Source organism: Phalacrocorax aristotelis, chromosome 3 (assembly GCF_949628215.1).
Source record: "Phalacrocorax aristotelis chromosome 3, bGulAri2.1, whole genome shotgun sequence".
Lineage (NCBI taxonomy): Eukaryota > Metazoa > Chordata > Aves > Suliformes > Phalacrocoracidae > Phalacrocorax > Phalacrocorax aristotelis.
Genome location: NC_134278.1, coordinates 82,815,938 through 82,828,697, shown reverse-complemented (window position 1 = coordinate 82,828,697; position 12,760 = coordinate 82,815,938). Strand labels below are relative to the sequence as shown.

General features: G+C 38.0%; 1 protein-coding gene across 9 annotated transcripts in view; it reads right to left on the bottom strand.

Annotated features, from left to right (window-relative positions):
• Positions 1–12,760, bottom strand: part of PLCB1 (phospholipase C beta 1) — a 407,677-nt gene that overhangs the window by 158,944 nt on the left and 235,973 nt on the right. For all 9 annotated transcript variants that reach the window (XR_012659744.1, XR_012659743.1, XR_012659745.1 and 6 more), the window contains one exon: positions 3,869–4,009. Coding sequence is in view for 6 of the 9 variants with exons in the window: in XM_075088215.1 (XP_074944316.1) it covers positions 3,869–4,009 (141 nt within the window). In the remaining 3 variants the exon portion in view is untranslated. The remainder of the gene's footprint in view (positions 1–3,868; positions 4,010–12,760) is intronic.

Here is a 12,760-nt window from a genome sequence, read left to right as displayed (position 1 = left end):
CCATCATGATAAGAGCTCCCTGAACTCAGTCTCCTCTCCTGTTACACTAATTCATTTTTCTATCATTCCTGTGAACTTTACTAACAAATTACTTAGCAGTTCCGTGCTTTGGCAGGTAGCATGTAAGCAGCAGTTCATTTGGAAATCTGTTGCTCAGGGAAGTAATTTCTCTCCTCTATTACACGCATCAGGATACATACTGCAAGACATTCATCTCAACAGAAGAGACGAGACTTTTCACAAGAAAAAACACGTTCTTGAAAACACTTCCTTGAAATCAGAACTGACTAAGTGTGAAGGCAATGTTTCTCACATGTTTGGTTTTGGTAGGAGGGTAGCAAAGCAAGCTGCTGAAATTCTACACTTCCACCATCCGTATGAATTTTATTTTTAAAAAATATATCAAATGGACATGAATTTGTATGGTTTTTATTATACCGATCAAGCTCTTAAATGTGCCTAAGAAGCTGGAAAAATAAAGATGTATGCTGGAAAGCACAGTGTAGCACAACTTGTGAATCATCTTTGACTACATCAGTTTACTTATGAAGGTATTCATCAGCTCTTAGTGATGGATCTGATCCAAAGCTCATCAAACTGAGAAGGAACAGATTTCCTTGGGCTCTGGATAGGGGTCTGTATGACCAGGATGGACTAGCGTAGTGAGAACAGAGTTGGCACGAGAGGCACAAAAGAGAACAAGAGGAGAGAGATGGGAATGACGGGATGTTCACTTTTGAAGTTACTGGATTTGGGAAGAGAATGAAATACTGTAGAGGAGACAGAGGTTCACAGGTTGTACTCCTTCACATCGGGAATGGAGACAGAGAAACAGAACATCCTCTCAGAATAGAGTTTGAGAGTTAACTTTTTTTATCCTGGCTTGCAGTGCAGGATTTGTGAGCATTCATAAATCCTATCCCAAGACAGGCACAGGCACACCCACCTGAAAACAAGCAAGAACTCTATCAGTGCTAGTTCTCGTCACCATCAAGACGTGTCCAGAAATCTCCCTTTCAGACCAATATCTAATGAATTTCAAGCTGCATTCTTTGAACAAACCAGCTGCTCTGTGCCCTTCAGCTCATAGCTAATGTGCTTTAAACATTTGTTACTTTATCCCAGAGGAATGCACATAAAACACTACATCACAACTACATAATCATTTCTAGCTCTTTATTTAGTTCACTTACAGGAAGTTGAATAGTTGAAGGGTTAATCTGAAAAATATTCATGCATTGAGAAGGGAAAGGTGGGGGAGTTTTTCACTGGCACTTGCTTCCCTGGAACATCAGTGAGGGGAAGGGTCAAAATTTGCATGTGTCTTGTATTTACATGCCCTCTCAGACCTCCCTGTTGTGCTTATTTATAACGACTCCTCTGAGAGTCCATGGGTCCTGGAGATGCCAAGGACCAGATTCTGTGGTCTGGCTCATACAGAGCTGGAAACCATGTTAAAGAAGGAAGAATTCTTAGATGCATTCAGCAGTGATCAAACCCTGCTCTCAACGAAATAGGATATTTAGCACGATTTCAGGGCAAGCACAGCTAATCTGCAATGCTTTGAAAATCTGATCCCCAGGCTACAGTGCCCAATTGATAAAATATGAATTTATTTCATCTACTGCATTTACAAATAACAAGGAAGACTGAGAGTCTTAGTTATGCAGATTGTAGGAGTTACCCAGGATTTAGAGCAGCCAAGCTTTTCTAAAATGTTACTTTATCTGCAGTATTTTTAAGTTTCCACTACCAAACAGAACATGGTCTGAAAATACCAATTTCTGCATTGTTTTAGCAAATAAGATTACAGTTCACTGATTGCTGGCTAGACAGGAAAGAAAAAAAGACATCCATTTGTGATTTAGGCAATTTTCCCTCTTCCTTGGACAGGGCTAAAAAGTTTTGCTGGTAAAGCTTTAGCATACCTTTTCAATTTCTGTCATATGCTTAAGGTTTTGTTGTGGTGTTTTGGTTTTTTTTTTTCCCTGAAGTTGTTTCAATCGCTTTCAGTTTTGCAGCGCTAAGGTTTCTTAACCACTCTGTAGAGTATAGCTGTGGGTTTTCAAGTGCAAGGACAGCACTTCCCACTCAGCAGCCTGCGAACCACCACAAACTAACTTTGTTTCTATGCTGTCATTTTCCACTGTTCTTTGATATGTGTTTTTGCCAAATTGACCAATCGACTAGTGAAGATCAGCAGAGACAGAAACCTGACAAGCAAAACCACATCTTCCCAGCTTAAGGCTTTCATCCTATGACCTTTTTTAACCTGGTCTGACCATCCTTGTTGCCTGTGAGGTGACAAAATAACTCCTAACTGTTGTTAAATGACAGCAGTCTACAGAAAAATTATTTTTTTAGCACAATCTAGTGGACTCAAGGACGCAAACCATATGAAAGTGTGTTCTGTGCATGGTGACCTAGAGGCTGTCATCAGTCTATCTATGTGAATGGAAGTGGAAAGAGGGGCAGCTTTTGTATGTCAATTTGGAATAGATAATGCAAAGAGCTCCCACTTCATTAAACACAACTGAGTCATACAGAAATTTGAAGAAGGAAAAAAACCCCAAAACATGTTGTCATGGTTCAGCCTCAGTTGGCAACTAAACACCATGCAGCCGCTCGCTCACTCCCCCCACCCCTGTGGGATGGGGGGGAGAATCGGAAGAACAAAAGAACTTGTGGGTTGAGATAAGCACAGTTTAGTAATTACAATAAAATAATAATTATAATAATGATTATTATAATAATGACAATAATGATAATATAATAAAATGGAAAAGGAAAAAAACCAGAAACACAAGCGATACAACCGCTCACCACCCGCCAGCTGATGCTGCCAGTCCCCGAGCCGTGATTGCTGCTTCCCTCCCCCAGCCAGCCCCTCCCACTTAATGTACTGGGCATGATGTTACATGATATGGAATATCCCTTTGGTCAGTTTGAATCTGCTCTCTTAGCTGTGCCCCCTCCCCTCCTGGCTACTTGTGCACCCAGAAAAGCATGGGAAGCTAGAAAAGTCCTTGACTAGTACAAGCACTACCTAGCAACAACCAAAACATCTGTGTGTTATCTCAACATTGTTTTCATCCTAAGTTCAAAGCACAGCACTATGCCAGCTAGAGTGAAGAAAATTAACTCTATCCCAGCTAAAACTATGACACATGTACTATCCGTCATAACTTGCTTGTCACGCACAACTGAGTTTCATGTGGTGTGTTGGACAGAAATGAAGGGACTGTATACCTGCACGGAAAAAATACTTTGCTAAGCAACGACATTGACTTCACTATTCTTATCAAGGGCTATCAGCAGACAAAATGCAATGCTTAAAATTAACCTTTGAAGATGAGCAGGAATGGTTATGCATGCAAGTTAAATTGACTGCTTGCTGAAATATTTGAGTATACAAGGCAGACCTGTAGACTGCTGCTACTCCGATACAGATCAACCTTAAGAAGTCAACCATTTACAAACTTTGTTCTCACAGATGCGCATAATGCCCCCACACTTAGAACAAGCCTAAAAGGGTGATAACTGCTGAAAGATATTGACGTGTGTTTGGAGAGTCACACTATACATCTTATAGTTGAGTAAAAATTTTTGTGTATCATTATCTTCACAATGCTTATTTGGGCTTTAAAAGCAATGTTCTGAAGATAAGCACGTACATCAAGGAGAAGAAAACTTGTGGAATTAATTCCCAGAATAAAATGACTGCTCATTTCTTTGGTATTGAGTGGCACAGCTCTATAGCAGAACGGAAGTTCATTTCATAGGAATCCCCAATTTTATCTCATTTACCCATATCTCAAAACAACACTTCAAAAATATTTTAATTTTATATGACACAGATGAATATTACCTTTGCTATATCCTCTTGGAATGCCACCAAGTTCAAGTATGATATATTGACCAGGTCTGGACCATAGACAACAGTTATCATTCGATTTTCCAGTCGACCTCCTATGTTCCCAGCATCCAACAGTTCACGCAGTTTTGGATCCTGCAGGTAAATACATTACAAAATTGTTAATCTTTTGCAAATGCTTATAGAAAAGGTGAATATTTTTGCAAATACTTCAATTTTGAAAACTTGTGTTATTCTGAACATTTTAAACATGATGGCACTAGGTTCTGACCTAGTTAATTATTCATTAAAATATTTAAAGTTATTAACACAGAAAAAAATGAAAATCACTACTGTAAATCCTTCAAAGCCTTTGAGCTCTGTATTGGTACAGTACAGAATAAAAGCTGTCTAGCTGATGACTGCACATTCCTATTCTCAGTTATTTTGCCTCAGAAGTTAAGCATACATAAACTATTTTGCTTGTCAAAACAACACAATCTGTCCAAAGGCTACTGGCCTCAGCAGAAGGATTCCCTATTATTTTAATGGATTTTAGATAAAGCTCAATATGAGAACTTAGTTTTTTCCCAAGGCATTAAGAAGACTGCCTGGAATTAACTGTCTTAAACAATATGAAATGAATAATGGAATTTTGGTTATGCCCTCCTCTTTCTTCTTCATGTCCAAAAGGCCATGCATTATTTAAATTATGAGATCTATTCTATTTTTATTTAGTTTTTAGTCTTTTTTTCAGGTTTATATCCAATATAGAAATGACTACATAACATTTCTGTTAAGGAAAGATATATTCAATGATTTTTACCAGCTAATAATAGCTTGAACTTCAGCTTCACTGGTAGCATAAGCATGCGAGAAACAATTTCAGGTTATTTTGCAACTCTACTAGTTTCTAGTAGGCTGCTGTGATTCCAAGAAACACACTCAGTGTTTTTCAAACTAAGAAAACCGCTTGGTCCTTGGCCTCAAGATTTAATTTATAAAGGCAAAAACAGATGAAAAGAAGCCCTACATGGCTGAATTCAATCCTTTGAATATGGTCAGTATAATTTGAAAGCTCAGGTTTCCTAAAAGTCAATATTTTTCAGTCTGGTACAAATACTAAAAAATGGCCAGCAAATGGTATCACTATGGGATGACAGATTCTGTGCAGAGATCAAATTATTTCAAAAGTGACACAAATATATACTGCAGTTTACATTTTACCCTCACATCAACCTTCTCCTCCCCCCCGTCTGCATATGTTTAGTGTTGATGGTACTTCTTAATATTTAATAGCTTTTGAATAAGAATCTGAATCTCCAATGACAAATACAAATTAAATTTAGTATAACAGGATGATAAGCTTAAGATGATGAAAAGGGCCATTCTTCGTGGATCTTGCAGGAAATCCTACATCAACAAGACCTCAGTCTAAAGGGCATCTCCCGATTGGTGTCGTATCTGACTGTAGGCAATGGTGTTATGCAAATATTCAGCAAATACTTCACAAGGTTTAGGCAAGCATTTTGAAGTATGGTGTATTAACTGGAAAGAAAGTAAAAGGCTGTCTATCATAAAATGTGGAGCCTCATTAAATACTGGGTATGATGGCAAGTGTTGCAGGAAAACAGACAGAATAATCCTATTTGAGGGTTATGTAGGAAGGAATATGATTGCCCTCTGAAACAAAGATTTCATGGGTAAACAAGTTAATGACAGGCTTTCACATAAGAGGAAAACAGAAGAGGGATATGAAAACAGCAGTTGTGTTCCAGAGATAGGAATTTGAAGGAGAAAGACAAAGAAATTGTGTTAATTTACCTCTAGGAGGAAAAGCTAGAGAAATGCCCTGAAGAAGCTTCAGTTAGTGATGGTGTGTTACTAGACGGATTGCTTTCTCCTTTATTTACAGGCTGAATGTTATAAAGGGCTTTTTAATTTCTCTGGGAGATGAAAACTCATCTGCTTTTTTACTGTCTACCATTTCAAACTCCAAATCAGACTGATAAATGCTTCTGCTAAAGGGCCTGTCTGGGAAAAGCACCATTCTTTCTGAACTCAAACTGAATAGGACTGTCTATCTGGTTTTATTCTCTTTCACATATTTGTCATTCTTTTCTTCCCCTCCCTGGCTGAATATCTTGCTCACAGTTCACTCTCGGTGATGAAATGCAATCATATCAGCAAAAGAAGAAGATAACCTTCTTCCTTTGTATTTTTAGTCAACTATAGGATGTGTCTATGATGGATCATACTCTAGTTAGCCTAAGATACCATTAGCCATGCATCACAGAATAAAAAAGAAACATATTTGAAATGGGATGTTTTTCCAGAGCAAATTCATTAAAAGAGAAGTTATCTGGACTGGCTCAGTAAGGTTTTTCAAAGTGCAGAGTTAAGTGGCCAATCAGGCAAAGTGAGTATGTATTTGGTCTTCCAAATCACCTGGTTTTTCTCTAGGTTTTTAAAGGCAAGAAATTAGACAGCCCATCCTCTTTGGGTTGCTGGGTTTGGATGAGTAAAATGCTGAATTCTTCTACTCTGTTTAAGACCTGTCTAACAAAGTTTGAAGCACAGATGCCATTACAGCAATACATTATCTGGCCACCATCCAGCATCTATTAATTGAGGGCATACATTGCGTAACGCAGGCTCTCTCTGTGTAATCTGCAATGCGCTCACCAGACTTAAAATAGATATTTTTATCATAAGTTCAGTGAAAGAGAATAATTTTGATACTAACAGGATTCATGCACTTGGGTGTATTTGCCCTTTTAGGGTTACAGCTGTATTTCCACTTGTCAGTAACAACCTAGCCCTTGACTGATGACCTAGGTCATATTCCTCGGTCCTTAGATCTGAAGCTCTCAAACTTTGATACCAAAGCACACTGTCAGCTCTCTACATTCCTCATGAACAGCTCTGCTCCCTTATTACCACACTTAGCTGCAAACACTACTAAGGACATGAGCAAAATATCCTTTATCAAAATCTTGAAGACTATCTGTGAATCAAACCCCTTTTCAAAATGCCAGCAAGTTTTCCTGTGGAGATAACAGAAAAGCATGTGGAAAAAAACCCAAATAGCAAGACTAAATTTAGCTTCTTATATGTAAATCAGATGATTTTGATAATTCCGTTTTGAGGAATGAGACTGAAAGTCCGCTGCTGTTTAGAGCTGCATTTCATATACTGGCTCACGAGCGGACAGACGGTTTTGGTGTAAGCTCTTTGCTAAACTGGGGCCTTATTGTGAACATATCGAGATCTTTGGAAGACATTCAGAACAATTATATCTATTGAACATTGATTATAGTCATTCTTTAAACACCCGAGCTACTGAAGCTCTATCATGTGTCAGGGAACATGCCCATGGGTTGCTCAAAAACCAGCAGGCTATTGACAGTGCCTATGTAACTCATTGAAGTTCCCTTTGTAGCACAATGATTTATTAAGTCTGGTTTGATGTTTTCCGGCAAAGAAGCATCCTTTTGCCTCATTTAATCAAAAGGTCTAGGTATCAGCTATGCTTTTTCACTTCCACTAAAGTCTATCAGGACCTTCAGCTCAAGGACTGGAGCTGCTTGAAGACCTGTCCTGAAACCAGGTCAGGAAAGCCAGTGTTTCTGATGGGACACCTGTGTGGTTAAAGGGCTGACAGATTCCCAGAGGCAGATGTGAATTGTGAGCAGGCAAATACAGAGGATGGTATTGGCAGCACAAACATTTAGAATCCATGAAAAATAAGATTAACCATGTAAAATTGAGCCAAGAGTTGGCCAGAGGGCTATCTGCTCAGTTGGTTAAATGCCCTCCCTGTTTGGTTTTGCTGTCTTGACAAAACCATCAAAAGAAAATATACTGTAAATGAATCCAAAACAGAAATTTAAAAATAGAAAAAATTAGCCAAAAACATGAAAAAAAATTCCATGAGTAAAAACTTATTCCACAATTTTTTACTTGTGGAATTCCTACACCATTCACAAACAAACACTGAATAATTATGTTTTGTTAGAAACCATGATCCTGTTGATGGATAGACAAAAATAAATTTCAGACTTCCAAAACTTTCTCCTGTTGTATTGTCCTTTCACTGGAGATGATAAAAATACTGTAGACTTAAGAGGCTTTTCAGCCACATTAACAACAATCCCCAGAAAGACTGCTTTCAGCTGTGGTTGGTGTTATTAAAATGTAGTTCTTAACACTTAAATTCCAATTAATGTGTGCTCTGCACATTACAGTAAATGCCATAACGTCTTTTATTAGCATCCCCATCTCTTTAAACTTTTTTTTCTGAAAACTCGCAACACACCATCTCTCTGCGACAATTTTCTGGTTTTTTAAATACGCTGTCGTACAGATGGATGAAAGGCTGCCATGCAGTTCAGTAAAACTCAGCCACTGATGTAAATACACCACGGGGCTGCAGGTCAGCCAAGGCTTCACCTTGGATACAACGCACCATCTTCTCTTACTAATGCTTCTCAAAGCTTCAGCTCCACCCCTGAGAGCAGCTGTCTGATCCCAGACCTACATTAAACAGTAAAAGAATCTGTCTGATGCTAAAAACTTTCCTCAGGGTTTAACAGTTACAGACAATGTGATGGCCAAACTGGATGATTATCAAAAGACTCAGCCAGAACTTCTGGGTTGCTAGAACGGTTGTGCAGCTAACGCACTACAGGAAATTTTTTGGTGTTTGAAGACATTAACTTACAATGCAAACAATCTAAAGGAGTCATTACAGACTAAACTACATGTACAGACTACATGCAGTGTGTACTACATTATCTAGACATCGTTCACTCCTGTGCACGCAAAATGTCTTATGCTCCCTACCCTCAAGCAGCTATCAACTGAAATAATTTTCTCATGCATCCCATGCAGTAAAATGTTGTCTTTAAGATGCCCATTAAATACTTGAGTCCCACTGAAGCTAGAGGCATGAAAGGCATCCCAAAGCCTCCAAAAAGTATGTCTGAAAAAAAACAAAACCAAAACAAAACGCCAAACAACCCCCAACCAAACCCTATACACAAACTCAGTGTTTATCAGCTATTTTCATTACTTCTGTCAATCTGACATGTAATTTTTCAAATGCTTTCTGTTTCTGGTACTAAAAATACGCTACACTCCTTACTTTAAAACACTATTTAATAAAGCAAAAGTTTCAGTAAAGCAGGGTCGAGCAGACTGTACATTTTCTGGTAGATTTTTGAACTATATCACATAGCCATACAGGTACTTCAGAATTTCCTAGACTCTATATCATAATCCCAAATTGTTATATTTGTGTCCTGATAACTTCAAGACTGGAGAAGTTAAAAAAATTGGCAACACAATTTCATCTTGGTCCCCTGCTCATCAGAATAACATCTCCAAGCCTTCAAAACTACATTTATCTTTTTCTAGCTCTTTATGTATCCCAGGAGAAAGGAGATGGGGGGAAAAGAAGCATAATTAGATAGCTACATATGAAAAGAGTTTTCCAGAAAACACCCAGGCTTGTGCTTAAATTAAATTAATAACCTTGCTAAAATAGGACCTTACGTTGTGACTCTATTGAAGGCAAAACTCCCACAGATTTTCTTCAAATAGAACAGAGTCTTCTATCTTCAGGAATGCCTAATCACAGAGTGTTTATCAACAAAAATGTATACACATAAATAGCATATATACGTCACATATTTGACACAGATTTCAAAATATCAGATCTTAACACTTCAAGCATCAGGTAAGTAGCTGTAGTAGGTGGCATTATGAATAAGAAACACTAAATTTCTCTTAAAATCAGACCACTTACCTCTCTGGCTAGCTAAGGGCTTCAGCAGACTTCCAAAGCCCTGACTCCATTCAGTTGATTCAACTGAACTCCACAGTGCGAGCTGCCCAGTGCAGAAGACCAAATAAGGGTAGAAATTACTTTCTGATACCCCATTGAAGTGATTTTGTACCATCTCTGGTAACTGAAGCAGACAGGTCTGGTCTGCATTACTTCTTTGGTCCACAATGATACCTGAGAACAGCTTCTTATATTTGTCTCTACAGGTTAAGTGTCTCATCTTGTCCAGTTGCTCCATCTGCATCTACAGACAAGCAACAAATGAAGCACCTCCCTAGGCAGGTATTTCCTCACCTGTGTCACAGAGGAATAAATTACCCACCTGACAGTCCACTCTCTGCATAGTGAGAATATGAGGTGCAGGTGCAAGCTGTTTGCAGGAGATGTCTAACTTCTGGAGGTGAGACAATCCCACAGGAAATGTCACACCCCAAAGCTCTCCTGCAAAGGGCCATCACTCTGCATTGCCTCTTAAGTGGCTGTGAACTGCTACAGTGCACCAGTGTGACCCTCAGAAACAAAATGCTCTTGCTAACTGGATTAAACTTACTGTTAACAATCCCAACACAGATTTCAAAACCGGTTCAAATACCATTTCTGTCCTACATCACCTAGCAACAGTACAGGACTAGGAATTTCCCATCAAGTGGACTGACACTCATCCTTCAAAGAAACATGTGTTTCTTCTTTCTCTTCTTCCTTTGTTGAGACCAAAGTCAAAACTACCAATAGTTTGTCTTTCAGCAATCCCTTGCACTGATTAAAGAGAATGTCCATACATGGGAATCACACCTACAAAACTCAATGACATGATTTTGTCGGTCTTCCCTAATGAGTCATGTGAAAAGAATATACTCCAATTACTACATCAAAGATACTCCAGTGTTCCCCAAACCCCTTTTTCGATTATTACACAGAATTCACAGGAAGTTTGAAATTTAAATATCTTAATTTATATCATCAAGCTATTCTTACCAAATTCATTATCATTAAACCAGAAATACATTTAATCCAATAAAGAGAAAAACTGTACTACGGTTTTTAACACAAATATATCTTCATACATTTCACAAAAGTGCGTCAGATCAATATATGACCAAAATATTTGCAAATACTTATTATTATGAGAAATTTTCTAATTTCTAGGATTCCTAATTTTGCGTATCATAGCTACCTATGCACAGAAATGCAGCCAATATCTTGCTTAAACACCCAACTCTTCAAGATATCATTTTTGTGCACACTAAGTCAGTGTATACAAAATCAAAAGATGTTTCTTAAAAAATCTCTTTCAGTTATCTAAACTGGTCTTAAACTGACCATCTGCTCAGTTAGTACAGTAGAATATTTCTAGAGTGTAACACAGTATTAGGTAAAAGGAGTCTGAGATGCCTTAGGCAAGGAGTCAGTCCCTGTAGAAGGGGATCAGACACATCCACTGCCTTCTAGGACAGATCTTGCTTGGTACCTGCAGCAACAGTGAACACCCCAGATGCAGCTAAAATCCAAGGGCCATTCTTTCTGTAGAAATTATCAGGGATGAAAGGATACCATAAATCATACATCAAACAGTCAATCCTGATTAACTCTTCCCGTGAAACACTTATTCCAGAACAATAACTGCTTCTCCCAAAATAGCTTAATCCAGTTCCATGCCTGAAGTGAGAATATCAATACATTCAGTTTAGCAGGAACAGGTTATGAAAAACAATAAAGCTACTTCATTTTTGTTAAAACTTTTGAGGAAGAGAGAATATGTCCTGGCAAAAAGCATACTTTTCTTTTGCAGAGAAATAAAAGGATGAAACTGTGGGATGAATTCAAAGATTTCATGTTGACTTTCTATGATAACCACAGTACAAGACATGGAATATTTAAAACAAAAACGTTATTAATAGGTATTTTTATAGTACTTATGGGCACCCAAAAAAACCCGTTAAGAAACCAGGTCAAGGGGACAGAACACATCCTTAGCAAGTTTGCTGATGACACCAAGCTGAAGGGAGCAGCTGACGTGCTGGAGAGCAAAGCTGACAGGTCCCTTCCAGTCTAAAATTTTCTACGACACCATGATTTCTGTACCAGACATGACTGCTTGTGTTACAAGAATTTACTGGAGACAACACTATGCACTTAGTGACAGATACTCAGCACCAGCTTTGCTGAAGATGCTATTTCTCTTTACAATACAAGATCAGATTGACTTCTGGGGGAAAGGGAGGGATATACCCAAATAATGATTCCAACTTTAATGCCATATTCTGTGAAAACAGGATTTCATATAAAATACAAAGAGAATGAATTGGACATGCTAAGGAACAAAAATAGGGCCACCTCATTCCTCTTTTTCTGACCTTTCTCACAGTTCAAGCGATCCAAATCCAGCTTCCCTGGGGGTCTCATGCACTCATGACAGAACAGTAAGCAAATACTCAGCCTGCATATTTGTTTAGTTTTAAACAGCCATATTTCTCAGAATTCTTTTTAGGTTCATGGTATTTAAGTTTTCAACTGGTTGCAAGACTGTGTGTTCTAACAAAAACCAAGTGGAAGTATAAACCATTTAAGTAAAATTAGACCAAATGTGGTATTTTTCAGTCCTTTTGGATGTGGTTGTGATTAACATGAAATTACTTTATATCTCATAGTGTACATCTTTATTTAAATGACAATTTTAAAAGGCGAAATACCTAGAAGCTACAACTATGCACAATCTTCCTCTATATGTTTTCTAACTCACTAACATTTTTATAAATTTCTATTAGCTGCAGATGGTTCATTATTTTTAAAATGTCCTTTTAGAACACACTTTTCCTTTCACTGCTTTTCCTTTCTCAAAATACTTTTGAGATTTTTGTCAATATAATTTTAAAGGAAGAGATAAAGAGGCAGCAAAGAAACTTCCCTCATTTTCCTGTTACTTTTGTTAACTCATTTTCTTCGGTCTGTATGAGACTACTGGAACTATGAAGTCTTAGAATGAAATGATTTCTACAGCAGGTTGCACAGCACGTAAGGGCTGGAATAGCTGCAATAGCAGCTTAATTTTCACTTATCTA